Source organism: Myxocyprinus asiaticus, chromosome 19 (assembly GCF_019703515.2).
Source record: "Myxocyprinus asiaticus isolate MX2 ecotype Aquarium Trade chromosome 19, UBuf_Myxa_2, whole genome shotgun sequence".
Lineage (NCBI taxonomy): Eukaryota > Metazoa > Chordata > Actinopteri > Cypriniformes > Catostomidae > Myxocyprinus > Myxocyprinus asiaticus.
Genome location: NC_059362.1, coordinates 33,279,486 through 33,297,342, shown reverse-complemented (window position 1 = coordinate 33,297,342; position 17,857 = coordinate 33,279,486). Strand labels below are relative to the sequence as shown.

The 17,857-nt window shown below is 39.1% G+C and overlaps 1 protein-coding gene across 1 annotated transcript; it reads right to left on the bottom strand.

Annotated features, from left to right (window-relative positions):
- Window positions 1-319: 319 nt before the first annotated feature.
- olfml2ba (olfactomedin-like 2Ba) lies at window positions 320-17,857 on the bottom strand. Its single transcript, XM_051645567.1, has 8 exons — window positions 17,441-17,857; window positions 13,679-13,942; window positions 13,478-13,585; window positions 10,979-11,143; window positions 8,535-8,718; window positions 7,406-8,419; window positions 1,842-2,018; window positions 320-1,732 (listed from the first exon to the last, which is right to left on the bottom strand). The coding sequence occupies exons 1-8, from the start codon at window positions 17,594-17,596 to the stop codon at window positions 1,113-1,115; spliced, it is 2,688 nt and encodes an 895-aa protein (XP_051501527.1). The 5' UTR covers window positions 17,597-17,857; the 3' UTR covers window positions 320-1,112.

Here is a 17,857-nt window from a genome sequence, read left to right as displayed (position 1 = left end):
GTATCTTTTGTTTTCTCGAACCAGATATTCTTTAGTTCTCAGCAATCTTGTGTGTAGTAGTAGGATTATGCCAGTATGAATTTGGTCTCTGAAATTGTAGGGTTGTGAAAGTGAAGGCTAGGAAGTACTGTAAAGTGCTGATTATAGCCCTTTTGAAAAGCTAGATTTAAACTATGGTGGATTTCTGTTTTGTTTGTTCAGATCTAGCCCTTTGGATGAAGGGGTTTACAGTGCAACACTTTGCTCTTTTCTGAGTGTGTCCAATGACAAGGTCTGTGCTGACAAAATACTCTTTAAAGGAAAACCAACACCATAAATGTTGTTTTTCATCTCATATTTAATTGCAGTCATTTTCTTAGTCGAACAGAGATTTACGTTTGTTTGGTAAGTGCTACAAAAGTTGCAAATGAAATTGCAAAAATACAAAATATGCATTAAAACATGACAAGATTACAAACAGTAAAGACTCTTTATAAAATGTATCAAAAGTACTGATACAATGAAAATGTGCCCAGCATTTCTACTGTTGTTTATACTTAAATGATACAAAGTTGCAAACTGTATTTGCAAGTGAAAGTGTGTAAAAAAAAAAAATTAGATGTTTATGAAAATACAAATTGTATTTATTTTACATTCATCAATTAATCCCATGTTTTATCTTTTATCTTACAGTATATACAATGTATTCTACTAAATTTAAGAATACAACACCTCAACACGTTTTCATAAATCTGCCAGCCTTACAAGAGGTACAGATCAAAAAAATAAAGAGGTCTGTTTTCATAGTGCAAAAGCAAGCATCAACTAAATCTAAAGAAATTGTACTCAATGCAAAGCTGTGACGTTTGGGAGATATTAATTGAAAAATTCCACAAATTAAATTTGATATTTAGTTTTTGACATAATTAAAAATATGGGTGCAGAAGGATTTTGAGGTCATTTTTGCACTTTGAAAACAGCACCAACAGCATATTAAAATAAACATTAAACTACATCAAATTGATAAGAATAGCTGAGTGAACTGATCTACAATCCACTTTAACACATTTAAAGTTTCTCCTGACAACATCTTTTTTTGTGCAAAAGAAGTACACACACTTTGTCATCTTGGTCTACAGTGGGTCTACATATGCAAATTGAACATTGTAAGTGACCTGATGTCCGTTATCCCAGGCATACAACACCCTCTCTTTGGGGTTGTAATCGATCTGAGTGATGTAAGTATAGTTGTTGCTAAAAGGCAAGCGAGGGATCATCTGAGTGTTGGTGTGGGTATCAAAGGCATAAGACAAATCGGTTTCGTGTTGATTATAGCTCTCTGTTGCATAAAGAACGCCACATACGATGAAGCAGTTGCCATAGCGATTGCGCCGGAGCCCAGTCCTCCAAGTGGTTTCACGCTTCATGCTCAGATCGTTGGGGTTCAGTCGACTCAAGACAATCACTTCCTGCAAGAAGCCCTCGTCATCCAGAGCAGGGTAGATCACCCAAAGTCCACTCTCATCTATGGCCAGATCCATATCTGAGTTTCCTCTCCATCTCCATGCAGACACATCATCGTTCTCAAAGACCGCGTCGTGCAGCATGGTCCAAGCAGCCACATAACGCAACCGGAGGTCATACTTGATAATGTCTCGAGAGAATGCACGGTTGTAATAGAAAGCACCATTGTAGACCACTTGGCCAGTGCCAATCCAGTTATAAGGCAGCTTGTATGAATTAGTAAAACGACCTTAAAGGAAAGTATGAAAATGAAACAAGTACTCAAAGTTGCTTATTTACAATTTGAATTTGTCAATCTGGATTACAGTAAGGTTTTGAAAAGAACTAAACAACAATACCTTGTTTGAAGATATCCATGTTGCGGAACTCAAGTAGGTTGTTGCCATAGTAATAGTTTGTGACATATATCTTGTCATCTTGAGCCAGTGGATCTTTCATCCAAGCACCTTCATTACGACCATATGTATTATGTGTGACAGGCTCTGCGATTGTGGCCAAGGTGTCCTTACACATTCCTGTAAACAAAAACAGACCAGTTCACAATTACAGCAGTGTTTTACCTTTCATTTGCCAAACAATCTGCATTTCCAAGCACAGACCAAATTCTGAATTCAATTTCAAATGACAATTTGACATTAAAGACTGAATTGTTTGGTTGATGAGCACCATATTAGAAACCTGGCATGCAAACTTATATGGGTTTTTTAATGGCTGATGCCGATATCTACAGAGTAGGATGGCCAAAAGCTGATATAATGTGATACATAAAATACATAATAATGAAAACATAAAATGTATGCCAATGAGCCAAATCATTCTGATCACTCACAGGTGAATCGAATAACGTTGATCATCTCCAAACAAGGCCACATGACAAGGTCTGGATAGACTAGATGGTAAGCGAACAATCAGTTCTCATGGTCAACATGTTGAATGCAGGAGAAATGGGCAGGAGTAAAGACCTGAGTGACTTTGACAAGGGCCAAATTGTTATGGCCAGACTACTGGTCAGAGCATCTCTGAAACGGCAAGGCTTGTGGGGTGCTCCAGCAGTGGTGAGTACCTACTGACAGTAATTCGACGAGGGACAAACCACAAACCAGTGACAGGGTGTTTTTCAGCCAAGGCTTATCGAGGCTTATCGATGCGGCAACAAAAGTTATCTCATCTGGTCCAAACCAACAGAAGGTCTACTCTGACACAAGTCACAGACAATTTTAATGATGGTTACAGGAGGAATGTGTCACAACACACAGTGAATCTGGACTCAAGATGGCACCGAGTATGGCTGCTGCGTTGCGAGCTCCGACACAACATAGTAGTGTTTTGTTTGTTTTGTTCACAATTCTTATGTTTTTAGTCTCGGATGTTGTCTGCCTTATTGTCTACGACAGACAAACACTTTTGGACATTGGTTCAGCAATTTCACACCGTAAACTGGACTTCACATTCCTCAATGCCGACCCGCTGTTTACAAACATGCCAGTGGAGCCCTTTGTCTGGGCAGCATGGCCGCGGAAACGCAAAAGGAAAAGGGGAAACAGAGCCGGCGTTCTCATCAAAGACGCCGCGCAAATCGACCCCCGCTACCCACTATTCTACTGGCAAATGTTCAGTCTCTGGATAACAAGCTCTGCGAGCTGAAAGCGCGGATCTCTTTCCAACGAGATACAAGGGACTGCTGCATTATCTGCCTTACGGAAACTTGGATGTCTGTGGAGATTCCAGACTCAGCCATTGAACCCGCGGGGTTCTCCGTGCACCGAGCGGACAGAGCGAAAGACCTCTCAGGTAAAAGTAGAGCAGGTGGTGTATGTTTTATGATCAATGAATCCTGGTGTGATCAGAGGAACGTACATTCTATCAAGTCTTTCTGCTCTCCTGATCTGGAATTTCTCATGCTTCTGTGTCGACCATTCTGGCTATCGAGGGAATTCACAGCGGTCATTATCACTGCTGTGTACATCCCACCACAAGCCGACACAGACCGGGCACTCAAGGAACTGTATGGGAGTATAAGTGAGCAGGAAACCGCGCACCCTGAGGCCGCGTTCATTGTGACCGGGGACTTTAATAAAGCCAGTTTAAAATCAGTCGCACCAAAATACCACCAGCACATTAGTTTCAACACACGAGGGGACTGGGTTTTGGACCATTGCTACTCTCCCTTCCGGGATGGCTACAAATCCCTCCCCCACCCACCATTTGGCAAATCGGACCACTCTTCCATTCTGCTTCTGCCCGCTTACAGGCAGAAACTGAAACAGGAAGCACCCACTCTCAGACCAATCAGACTCTACGCTACAAGACTGTTTTGATCACGCGGACTGGGAGATGTTCCAGTCCGCCTCTGATGACGACATTGAGCTTTACGCTGATAGCGTAATGTGTTTCATCAGAACGTGCGTAGAGGACGTGGTTCCGACCAGAACAATACGGATCTATCCGAATCAGAAACCTTGGATTAATAGCGATGTTCGCGCGGCACTTAATGTGTGGACCTCCGCTTTTAATTCCGGGAACGCGGAGGAGCATAAACAAGCCAGTTATCAGAACCGCAAAACGCCAGTACAGGAGCAAGATTGAAGGACAGTTTAACACCACAAACTCTAGAAGCATGTGGCAGGGAATTAACATCATCACGGACTTTAAAGGGAATAAAAACTCCGCCATGAACACCGCTGCCTCTCTCCTGGATGAGCTAAATACTTTTTATGCTCGTTTCGAGGGAAATAACACCGCCCTCGCAGAGAGAGCTCTCGCGGCTGAAGCTACAGAGGTTAGTTCACTCTCCGTCTCTGTAGCGGATGTAACCCGATCCTTCCGACGGGTGAATATCCGCAAAGCCGCGGGCCCAGACGGCATTCCAGGCCGCGTCATCAGAGCGTGCGCGAACCAGCTGGCTGGTGTTTTTACGGACATTTTCAACCTTTCCCTCTCTTTGTCTGTAGTCCCCACATGCTTTAAAACATCCACCATTGTGCCTGTTCCAAAACAATCAAAAATAACTTGCTTAAATGACTGGCGTCCTGTTGCTCTGACCCCCATCATCAGCAAATGCTTTGAGAGACTAATCAGAGATTACATCTGCTCTGTATTGCCTCTCTCTCTTGACCTGCTGCAGTTTGCTTACCGCAACAACCGCTCCACTGATGATGCCATTGCATCTATAATACACACTGCTCTCTCCCACCTGGAAAAAAAGAACACTTATGTGAGAATGCTGTTTGTAGACTACAGCTCAGCATTCAACACCATAGTGCCCTCCGAGCTAGATGAGAAACTCCGGGCTCTGGGCTTAAACAGCTCGCTGTGCAGCTGGATCCTGGACTTCCTGTCAAGCAGACGACATGTGGTTAGAATAGGCAGCAACATCTCCTCCTCACTGACCCTCAACACTGGAGCCCCACAGGGCTGTGTTCTCAGCCCACTCCTGTATTCCCTGTACACACATGACTGTGTGGCAACACATAGCTCCAATGCCATCATTAAGTTTGCTGATGACATGACGGTGGTAGGTCTGATCACTGACAATGATGAAACAGCCTACAGAGAGGAGGTGCACACTCTGACACACTGGTGTCAGGAGCACAACCTCTCCCTCAACGTCAGTAAGACAAAGGAGCTTGTGGTGGACTTCAGAAGAAAAGACAGAGAACACAGTCCCATCACCATCAATGGAGCACCAGAGGAGAGAGTCAGCAGTTTCAAGTTCCCGGGTGTCCACTGAAGAACTCACATGGTCCATCCACACTGAAGTCGTTGTGAAGAAGGCTCATCAGCACCTCTTCTTCCTGAGACGGCTGAGGAAGTTTGGAATGAACTGCCACATCCTCACACGGTTCTACACCTGCACTGTAGAGAGCATCCTGACTGGCTGCATCTCCGCCTGGTACGGCAATAGCACCGCCCACAACCGCAAAGCACTGCAAAGGGTGGTGCGAACTGCCAGACACATCATCGGAGGTGAGCTTCCCTCCCTCCAGGAAATATATACAAGGCGGTGTGTGAAAAAAGCTCGGAGGATCATCAGAGACTCCAGCCACCCGAGCCATGGGCTGTTCTCGCTGCTACCATCAGGTAGGCGGTATCGCAGCATCAGGACCCGCACCAGCCGACTCCATGACAGCTTCTTCCCCCAAGCAATCAGAATTTTGAACTCTTGATCTCCCATGATTAAAATACATCAGCACTGCACTTTATTACTCTTACTTTTATATCTCACACCAGACTGTCATAAATTATATTATTATTATATTATATTCTCTCTTAACAACTGACTATCAACCGACAGCCTGAATGTCAATACAGTGCAATACTGTACATTCTATATATATATATATATACTTTTTTTAATATATTTTTTATTTTTTATTTTTATTGAATAATGTGTATCTATATAGTGCATATTGTATACTGTACAGTGTATGTTTTTATTTGTATATTGTTGAGTGTAATTATGTGTATATCAGATGTTTAAATTGTGCTGTGTTAATTTGATGTTACTGTAATTTGGTATATGTCTCATCACTGTCACGACTGCTATGTTGATCGGAACTGCACCCAAGAATTTCACACACCATTGCACTTGTGTATTTGGCTGTGTGACAATAAAGTGATTTGATTTTTGATTTGATTTGATTTGATTTTGAATCGCACCCTGCTGCTTATGGGGCTGCGTAGCCACAGACCGGTCATAGTGAACATGATGACCCTTGTCCACCGTCAAAAGCATCTACATTGGGCATGCGTCTATTGGAACTGAACCTTGGAGCAGTGGAAGAAGGTTGCCTGGTCTGATGAGTCCCATTTTCTTTTACATCACGTGGATGGCCGTGTACGTGTGCGCCGTTTATCTGTGGAAGTGATGGCACCGGGATGCACTGTGGAAAGAAGACAAGCCGGTGGAGGGAGTGTGATGCTCTGGGCAATGTTCTACTGGGAAACCCTGGGTCCGGACATTCATGTGGACGTCAGTTTGACACATGCCACCTACCTAAACATTGTTGCAGACCAGGTACACCCCTTCATGGCAATGGTATTCCCTGATGGCAGTGGCCTCTTTCAGCAGGATAATGTGCCCTGCCACACTGCGCACATTGTTCGGGCATCTGTGGGATGTGCTGGACCAACAAGTCTGATCCATGGCGGCTCCACCTCGCAACTTACAGGCCATGAAGGATCTGCTGCTAATGTCTTGGTGCCAGATACCACAGTACACCTTCAGGGGTCTTGTAGAGTCCATGCCTTGGTGGGTCGGCACTGTTTGGCGGCACGAGGAGGACCAACTGCATATTAAGCAGGTGGTCATAATGTTTTGGCTCATCAGTGAACATAAAACAGGTGAATTTAAAATGACGTTGTCAATTAATCAGTCTGGCCGATATATCGGTCTATAGCGAGCACAAATTTACATTATATCTAACGCTGCATTCACGTTGTGTAGGAATTGCGGTAATTACGAGAAAGAAACTCAGAGATTCGACCAGAAGGTGTTCACATTCTAGGACATTGGAACTTATTTGTTTCTATGGCAAAACTCATAATGCCAAAACTGCATATGTTCTTGCAAAATGTTTAAGAACAAAGAAAGTGCTCCATGTAACAATGGCATAATAAAATGGCATATCAAACCAAAATATGTTTTCTTAAACTTTTACTTTTGAGGCCACAACAATATTGGTTCTTCTGACATGGCATCATGACTGTCAAGTCTGAGCTTTCATAGAATTCAGCGTTCACAACATATTATTACGAGTTCTACAAAGAGATGAGCGCTTTTGACAAGTCGGAATCTTGTAATTACGATTATTCCGACGTGACTTAAATGCACCACTAAACCTCTATTAGCAACCATCTCAATCTGTCATAAAAGAACATCAGAGAAACCAGTAAACCAAACCTGGCTTCTTTTGAGGTTGCTCCTTAAAGTTCTCTTTCACCACAGTTTTCACAGCTGTTCCTCTGTCCATCTTCTCCTCTACATCTACGACTTCCTCTTCATCCCAACTTATACTATACTTGCGTTTTCCAGGTCTGCTTGTGGTTGTTGTTGTTGTTGTAGTAGTTGTTGTAGGCGAAGAAGTTGTCAACAAAGACGCCATGGAGGTAAAAGTCTGTTCAGGATTCATTTTGAGTAAGTAAGTGGAGTCTATCTTACTTTCACTAATATGTGGTGTTGAAACCAAGGTGGTAGCTTCTCTTCTGTCAGCAGGTAATCCCAAAGTGATTTCTGTTGCTGTTAATGTGTTGGAAATAGATTCTGTAATGGTGGCAGGTAGCTTATGAGTAGTTGGCTCTTGAGTTATACTCTCAATTGAAAACAAAGGTTTAACGGTTTTTGGGGCGTCTTTTTTCAAGATTTGTTTGGTCACAATTGCACCTTTAGTTGTCCCCTTGGTAATAATATCTGTCATGGTTGGCACAGTAGTCATTACTTTTGCAACAGCTGCTGTGACTGACTCATGTGTCCTTATGTGGCTCAGATTGGATGACCTGACCAAAATGTTTTGAGCCTGTCTTACAGATGGAGTTGAGGGCTCCTCGGTGCTTGTTTCCTCCATATTTTTGATGATGGTCTGAGGTTTGGTCTGTTCCTCAGACTTCATAACCATCAAATTATCCACCGCACCAGGTGTTGGTGTGGTTTTATCATCTCCTGTGGTGGAAAGAGTGGTTCGAGCCAGAACGGATATTGTGTCAGAAGGTCTCTTAATTGACAGGGCAGAGTCTGATAGTCCAGTGAATGGAGACTGAAAGCTATTTCGTGCAGTTCCCCCTTTTGAAATTTCAGTCTTGGGTTTAGGTGGAACAGACCATGCTCTTATGACAGGCTTGAAGTGGTGAGCTTTGTGATGAAGGAGTTGCTCATCAGCAAATAGGTCAACTGGGCTATCACCACTGAGATTCTCATCTACTGTTATAGGGAACAAAACATCTAGGATTGGTGACTAAGATAGGCAAAGCATTGAATTAAAAATGAGTTACTCTAGTAGAATCATTTGATACTGAAACAATGCAGTAATACTTACAGTTCTCCTCTGTGTCTGCCTCTTCCACTTGGTCAGATTTATAAAATGTCATCCCCCTAACAATTATTTTTGGATGCTTCTCCCTCCCATGATGCTCTTGTTCTTGCAAGGTTGCAACAGCCTTGTCTAGGTCTGATTCACTCCTCTTCAGAAGATCTCCAAGAAGTCTTTCCTCATACTTACTCTTTTAAGCACATCAGAACATACATTGACAGTTAGATTGCACGCAATGAGCTATGATGCTTTAATATTTAATACACCAAATAATTTAGCTCTACACTAAAATAAAATGTTTTGTCAGCTAACATAAAAATGTGCGTCATGTTGTAACATCTAAATGAACAGGTTATAAAGAAAATAAAAAATAAATAAAGAAAATAAAAATAAAAAACGACAGCATAATGTTACAACAAAAACTAATTTTGACTTGGGGCCTGGGTAGCTCACACTGGAGTTCGCTAGTTCAAATCCCAGGGCATGCTGAGTGACTCCAGCCAAGTCTCCTAAGCAACCAAATTGGCCCGGTTGCTAGGGAGGGTAGAGTCACATGGAGTAACCTCCTCGTGATGCCTCCACACATAAGATGCATAAGATGCGCGGGTTGCGATCTCAGAGGCAAAGGCAACTGGGATTCGTCCCCCGCCACCCGGACTGAGGCGAATCACTACGTGACCACGAGGATTTAAAAGCACAGTGGGAATTGGCCATTCCAAATTGGGAGAAAAAAAGGGGAAAAATCCAAAAAAAAAAAAAAAAAAAACTAATATCCTTTTCTTTAAAAAAAAAAAAAAAAAAAAAAAAAAAGAGAGAGAGAAAGAAAAAATCTGGGTTACAGTGAAGCACTTACAATGGAAGTTACAGTAGATGGGGCCAATCCGTAAATATTAAAATACTCACTGTTTCAAAATACAGCCACAATATCTACACAATGTGCATGTTAACACGATTTTAGTGTGATAAAATCGCTTACTAACCTTTTCTGTGTGAAGTTATATCCAATTTCACAACTTCGTTGCCATGACAATGTAATGTCAACGAACCCTAAAGACACCTTCTTCAGTGTCTCCGACATTCGCATATGACTGTCGTATTTCTCTCCCTAGTGGCAGTCGTGATGAATTGTCATTTTGTTCGCAATGGATTTTATTCATTGAGGGAGAAGATAACAAAGGTTTACCTCAGAATTACATTACTGTGTGTGATTTTGTTGAGCAGATGAATGAATTCAATAAAATTCAGGATTAATATTCACTCAGTATTTATTATTAATTTTCATTAGTACTGTTTTTATAGTTAATATTATGATAATTGACAGCAACAACAACCCTTCATAGATGTGATTTTAAATATGTAGGTTTTACTTGTGCAGAAATAAATGACACATGTACACATTTTATCACACATTTACTGTAATTAAAAAGCTTTTTGTGAAGTAGCAGACGCTTAGAATAAAGTTTAGGATAAACTCAGCTGATATTTCTCAATTCGCGCTGATAGTTTTCAGGAATACATCACTTCCGGTCAGGCGGTTGCATACGGTCTAGTTGCACGATTTGAAATATTTCAATGCAGCCGAAGCTCAAATCAGATCCGAAAATGTCACATCCGGAGACGGTCGGAACCTCACGCAGCCCCTGTGCGACTCTCCTTTGGAAATGAATGACTTCTTGTCTATCATCTGTCATTCGTCATATGCAGTGAAAAGGCAGCTTAAAATGACTGTAAAAACATTTTAAACAATTTTACAGCTTTTTTTTTTTTTACTGAGTTTTTACAGAAGAATTAATGTAAGTACTTTTATAAAATTATAAGCTATACATTTCTGCTTTTAAAACTTTTTAAAATGGGCCCCATTCACTTCCATTGTAAGTGTCTCACTGTAACCTCGATTTTTGCTTTTTTTTTTTTAAGAAAAGGAGGGAGGAGTCTAAATAATTTATGTGGTAATCAACATTACGCCACAAATGCTGTTGATTGAGCTTAACTTGTAATGAACCCAGAATATTTCTTTAAGGGCTATATCAAGCAGAAATGGAACCCACTGAAAAAGAAGTTATATAATATAATAGTCAGATATATTAAACAGAAGAAAAAAACTAAATAGAAGTTTACAATTGCATGTTAACACTTTTTGCAGAGTATTAATGCCTTCTTTGCAGGCAAATTGTTCAGCTTGCCCAAGCACCTTTTATGTAAGTTGATAGTCGGATAAATTAGGAAGTTTCAAAACACTCTGGCTTAATATGATGTCACTTTTGACTCAAAGACAGATCCTTTCAAGCTTGGCATGTAAATAAATAAAAGTCAGCAGCAGGTGGGCCAATTCAGTTCATGGCTTAACATAATGTTTGGATTGTTCCATTACTACGTATTGCACATGCTTATTACATAATGTAAGGACTAGCCTAATTTGTTTTAAATAGCAATGGGGAGTACCCTCCCACCTCTATGTGTTGAAAAGCAGCTGCCTCATCCTTCTGATCCCTCTGGCTGTTTTTCTTCTCCTGCAGTCGTGGTGGTGGAGTTGTAGGTGAGGATGTGGGCAGCTGTGGATTTGGAGAGGTGCTTCTTGTTTTTAACCTCTCCTCAGTCTGGTTTTTGGAGACTATCTGTGAGGTGACAGTCACAATAGTACATCAATGCAATGAAACACTGGTTAAGAGGATTGTGACAAATTATAGATTCTCATTTGTGGGGAAAACGTCTTGAAAAATTGTTTGGCAGGGTTCTTTCTTTCTTTAAAACAGATGTTTGGCAGAATGTTATCCTCAATCACCATTCACTTACATTGTATGGAGCAAAACATGCAATGAAATTGAATGGTGACTGAGGCTTACATTCTGCCTGACATCTCAATATTGGTTCCATGTAATAAAGAAAGTCAAACAGGTCTGGAATAAAATGAGGGTGAGTAAATGATGACAGAGTTTTCATTTGTGAAAATTTGTTCTCTTTAAGGACCACAGTCTGGTCTACAGCATATAAAGAATTAATGGAAAGCTTGCACTGGTCACTATGTAAAAAAAAATCAAATAAAATCAAATAAAATAAAATTATATATATATATATATACACAGGTGCATCTCAATAAATTAGAATGTCGTGGAAAAGTTCATTTATTTCAGTAATTCAACTCAAATTGTGAAACTCGTGTATTAAATAAATTCAATGCACACAGACTGAAGTAGTTTAAGTCTTTGGTTCTTTTAATTGTGATGATTTTGGCTCACATTTAACAAAAACCCACCAATTCACTATCTCAAAAAATTAGAATACATCATAAGACCAATAAAAAAAACATTTTTAGTGAATTGTTGGCCTTCTGGAAAGTATGTTCATTTACTGTATATGTACTCAATACTTGGTAGGGGCTCCTTTTGCTTTAATTACTGCCTCAATTCGGCGTGGCATGGAGGTGATCAGTTTGTGGCACTGCTGAGGTGGTATGGAAGCCCAGGTTTCTTTGACAGTGGCCTTCAGCTCATCTGCATTTTTTGGTCTCTCGTTTCTCATTTTCCTCTTGACAATACCAGGTCAGGTCTGGTGAGTTTGCTGGCCAGTCAAGCACACCAACACCATAGTCATTTAACCAACTTTTGGTGCTTTTGGCAGTGTGGGCAGGTGCCAAATCCTGCTGGAAAATGAAATCAGCATCTTTAAAAAGCTGGTCAGCAGAAGGAAGCATGAAGTGCTCCAAAATTTCTTGGTAAATGGGTGCAGTGACTTTGGTTTTCAAAAAACACAATGGACCAACACCAGCAGATAACATTGCACACCAAATCATCACAGACTGTGGAAACTTAACAGTGGACTTCAAGCAACTTGGGCTATGAGCTTCTCCACCCTTCCTCCAGACTCTAGGACCTTGGTTTCCAAATGAAATACGAAACTTGCTCTCATCTGAAAAGAGGACTTTGGAACACTGGGCAACAGTCCAGTTCTTCTTCTCCTTAGCCCAGGTAAGACGCCTCTGACATTGTCTGTGGTTCAGGAGTGGCTTAACAAGAGGAATACGACAACTGTAGCCAAATTCCTTGACACGTCTGTGTGTGGTGGCTCTTGATGCCTTGACCCCAGCCTCAGTCCATTCCTTGTGAAGTTCACCCAAATTCTTGAATCGATTTTGCTTGACAATCCTCATAAGGCTGCGGTTCTCTCGGTTGGTTGTGCATCTTTTTCTTCCAAAATTTTCCTTCCACTCAACTTTCTGTTAACATGCTTGGATACAGCACTCTGTGAACAGCCAGCTTCTTTGGCAATGAATGTTTGTGGCTTACCCTCCTTGTGAAGGGTGTCAATGATTGTCTTCTGGAGAACTGTCAGATCAGCAGTCTTCCCCATGATTGTGTAGCCTAGTGAACCAAACTGAGAGACCATTTTGAAGGCTCAGGAAACCTTTGCAGGTGTTTTGAGTTGATTAGCTGATTGGCATGTCACCATATTCTAATTTTTTGAGATAGTGAATTGGTGGGTTTTTGTTAAATGTGAGCCAAAATCATCACAATTAAAAGAACCAAAGATTTAAACTACTTCAGTCTGTGTGCATTGAATTTATTTAATACACGAGTTTCACAATTTGAGTTGAATTACTGAAATAAATGAACTTTTCCACGACATTCTAATTTATTGAGATGCACCTGTATATATATATATATATAAGCATATTTTTATGATCTACGCATTTCAGTTTCATTAATAAAATCCATTAAATTTAAGTGTTTAACATTTAAGAGAATTAAAATAAAATTAAATATTCATTTTTTTTTATTTCATTTTATTAAAGATTACTCAATTCAATTTGATGGAATTTTGTTTTGAAATTGAACTGCGTAAATCTTAAAATTAACCCACAAATTCACAAAATTTGTGTTTAGACATTTAACATAAGAAAATGCGGTGTGGTTAAGTTCAACGCTGGCAAAGAAAATTGCACTGTCACTTACTTTTTCAATATTGTCCACGCGATTAAGAAGCTTTGTGGTGACCGAATGCAATTTCAGTAGGTCCATGCCATAGAAGGCACCCTCCAGCAACTCCAGAACCGTGGACAGCTGTAACAATGAAGTGAAATGGTTTGCATTCATTTCATGCCATATTTGGTTTGGTATTCTATAATTGTGGCCTTTAAGATCTGTCAAGGTCACCTTGATATTATCTTTCCCAGCCTGTTGCAGCCGCTTCAACCTAAAGTCAGCCTCACATGGGTTTACAGCTGACGGTGGAGCGATGCATGAACATTTGCAGTGAGGTCCTGATGTGATGGTTTCCACCGTGTAGAAATCCTGAGGCGTCGCGTGACCCTCATGGATCCGCTTGCATGCGCTCGCGCTCAAAGGTCTGACAACACATTTACAGCCACAGTCAGAGCCTTCCGAAAGCGCTTTCACTTTGTCATAATCACCCAGCAGCTACAAAGAGAAGAGGACGAATGCATTTTTCAGCCAGCAAAAGCTAGTAGGATTTAGTACAGGTCAAATTTTGCCAGCATGTGCTATTATACAGATGCAGTATTCAATTATTAAAAACAAAACAACCAAAATTCCCCTAAATGACACTGGCACATTCTAAAGGCTTCGAGTGCCCAGGTGCGTTATACATCCTTTTTCAGTTGGGGTTAGTGTTGCGTTAGGATTAATTAAGTGAGGGCTAGGGTTGAGTTTGGTGGGGTTTTTTATTTTATTTTTACCATTTGTTAGTGTTTGTTTTATTTTGTACAACACTGTTATGGTTGCAGTGTTTGTCTCACATAGCAAAAAGAGAACAGTGTGATCCTAACTCAAACCTAACCTTAACGCAACCTAAATTCACAATTTTAGTGAATCCTTATAAATTATGATTTTAAACTGTATATTTTGGTATATATCCATATGGACATGCTGGCAATATTTGACCTGTAGTAAGTCAATGATCCCACTGGGAGCCTAGGCTACTGCAATATTCAGAAATTGAAATTAACATTTTAGTGAATTTTAGTGATTTCTTTTCTAAAATAACTGTATTCATTTGATTGGACTTACTGTAATAATCTTACCTGTAGTGAGTCAGTCTATCCACTAGGAAACTACTACAGCCTTTGGAATGTGAAAATATGATTTTATTTTATTTATTTTAGTGAATACTGTATATGTATACTGTATACATATAATTAGACACATTGGAACAATAATACCTGTAGTTAGTCATATAACACACTGGAAACAACCTTTAGGATGTGAAAATAACACATTAGAGAATTTTAGTGATTTTTTTCCCTAAAATAATTTAAACATATTTAATTGCACAAACTGGGAAAATACGGCATGTAGTAAGCCAGTTTATCCACTGGCAGCCAACTACATCCTCCAGAATCTAAATTTTATATATAATTTAGCAATTCCGAGTTGTTATCACGCAATTGCGACTTTATATCTCACATTTGCGAGTTTATTCCACACAATTGCGACTTTAAATCTCGCAATTGTGGGTTGATATCGCATAACTGCAATTTATCTCGCAATTGCGATAAAAACAAGTCAAAATTGTGAGATAAAAAGTCAGAATTAGCTCTTTTATTTTTTTTATTGCGTGGCGGGATCCATCTTCCATACTATTTCAAAAGTAGCAATAGCCGCAAAATGTAAACTATATATATATATATATATATATATATATATATATATATATTTATATTTACAGGGTTGGGAGGGTTACATTTTAAATGTATTCCACTACAGATTACAGAATATATAAAGTGTAATTTGTAACATATTCTGTTAGATTACTCAAGGTCAGTAACGTATTCTAAATACTTTGGATTACTTCTTCAGCACTGGTAGATTTTTTTCACTTGTTTTGACTATAAAAATTCTGCCAGTACAGTAAGACAAAATACACATGTTAAAAATACATTCTCTGAAAAAACTAAATATCTTATGCAGTGTTGTTTCTAAAACAAGATTCATCCAACTGATCTTGTTTTAAGGATTTTTAGATATTTTTACAGGAAAACAATACAAAATTATTATCAAAAATAAGATTTTTGCCCTAATATCAAAGGTGTTACTAGATAAAAAGAAATTATGATCCAACGTGAATTTTCTTGATAAAAAAATTTGATCGTGCCTGATGACATGTGCATGTAAAATGGCTAGAAATAGCATTTTAGCTTAGTGTAAAGCTGACAATTTACACAAGGTTTATTCTATTTCTTCTGCTCCAAACTTACTTCAAACTTACTTCTCTGTCTGCTCGTATGAATGTAACACATCATAAGAAAATGTTTCACCGTTGTTCAAATGCACTTTGGATCACATCATTTATATGTATAAATGTTTTTCATTTGAAAGGACTAAATATTAAATGAAACAAATGCCAATAAAATGCAAAGTAATCTCTTCAGTAATCAAAGTACTTTTTGAATGTAACTGTATTCTAAATACCAATGATTTAATTGTAACTGTAGTGGAATACAGTTACATATATTTTGTAATTTAAATACGTAATCCTGTTACATGTATCCCGTTACTCCCCAACCCTGTATAAATATAACATATATTATAGGCATAAGTCAGTTGATTGAATGCTTGGACACCGTCGATGTTTTAGTGCAGTAGGTGGAATTTTCAGACGGTCCCTTACGTACGCCATGCAATGAAAGCGCATCCAAGTTTTTGCAGGTTTTATTCTGTAGCTACAACAAATGTTGACTGTTTTAAGTCAAATTATTTATCCCCGTATAGTATGGTTATATACTATTTAACTTAATTGTGATAATGATATATTTGTATCAAGAGAACGCGGATAGGAGAAACTGAATATCCGCTCTGACACGCTGGGTGCTATCCATTCAGAAGTGATAATCCCCATTCTCTTCGAAGACTTTCCCATGCACTGTGAGAGCTTTGGAGGGCTAACGGGTGTGTGGTTTAACAATTAGGGTAATTCGGAACTCATTTTTTTTTATTTTGACCGGAAACTGTGTTTGAAGCGATTTTACAGCATGACTATCATGACTGTTCTCCCTTCAAAGTGCCCTTCGGAGGGTAATTTATCCCATTTGCCACTTATAAAATCGAAATTACGAGAAATAAAGTCGCAATTCCGAGTTTTTTTTTTTTTTTTTTTTTTCAAGGGATTGCGACTTTATATCTTACATTTGCGAGTTTATTCCACGCAATTGCGACTTTAAATCTGGCAGTTGTGGGTTGATATCGTCTAACTGCAACTTATCTCGCAATTGCGATAAAAAGTAAGATTTAGCTCTTTTATTTTATTTTATTTTATTGCGTGGCGGGATCCGTCTTCCATACTATTTCAAAAGTAGCTATAGCCACAAAATGTGTGTAGGCTAGTAATGTCAACAAACACTAAAACCATAATATGACTGTAAAAATTACGACTTAAATAATACATGAGTTTTAACAGAAGAATTAATGTAAGTGTTAAAATAAAATTATAAGCTTCACATTTCCGCCTTTAAACCCTCCAAAAGTGGGCCCTATTCACTTCCATTGTAAGTGCCTCACTAACTTTTATTTTATTTTATTTATTTTTTAAGAAATGGAGAGTCGAAATTATTTTTTGTGGTATTCAACATTATGCCACAAATGCTATATTGAACCCGGAATAACAATTGCATGTTACCTCTTTTACAGTATGTTAAATCTAATATGATTATGAAGCAACGTTTTAAAGAAACTGCACATAGCTATAACTATGTATACTGTAAATAAATGTTTAGTGTAGCAGCCTAAAAATGTTGACTTTTTTTTTTTTTTGACTGAATTTGCCTGACAATTTAGGTTAGATCATCGAAAGTAAATTTAATGGGTTAAATACAGTAGAAATATATTCTTGATGTAACAATTACAGGTTAACACATTTTTCTGTGTATACTGAGATGCGGGCTGTGGTTAATATTATCTTACCTGACTTAATATATGTTCTTGATTATCCATTTCCAATGGTAGAGTGTCAGTTTGTTCCTTTGTCATCTCCAGAACTCGCTGGTGTGATTTTGGAGCTGCTGAAATCAGAGCAAATGCCATGAGCCATGAAACGCACCACATTCCCATGTCAGTCATCACGCAGGGTGTTTGATGCAATCCCTTCAAGCATATGACACTTGTAGATTAAAACTAAGCTTTTACTCTTCAAAAACTAAAAACTAAAAAAACTAAACTAAACTAAAAAAAAAAAAAAAAAAAAAAAAAAAACACATCCTATTGCACTGCCTTCCAGGTGAAAAATCTGAGAAGAGGTTTTGCAAAAGTCAAGAGGAAGTGAAGTCCCAGTCCCAGATGAGTGCAGGTGCCTAGTCCTCAGTGTTCAGCTGGTCTGAGAAG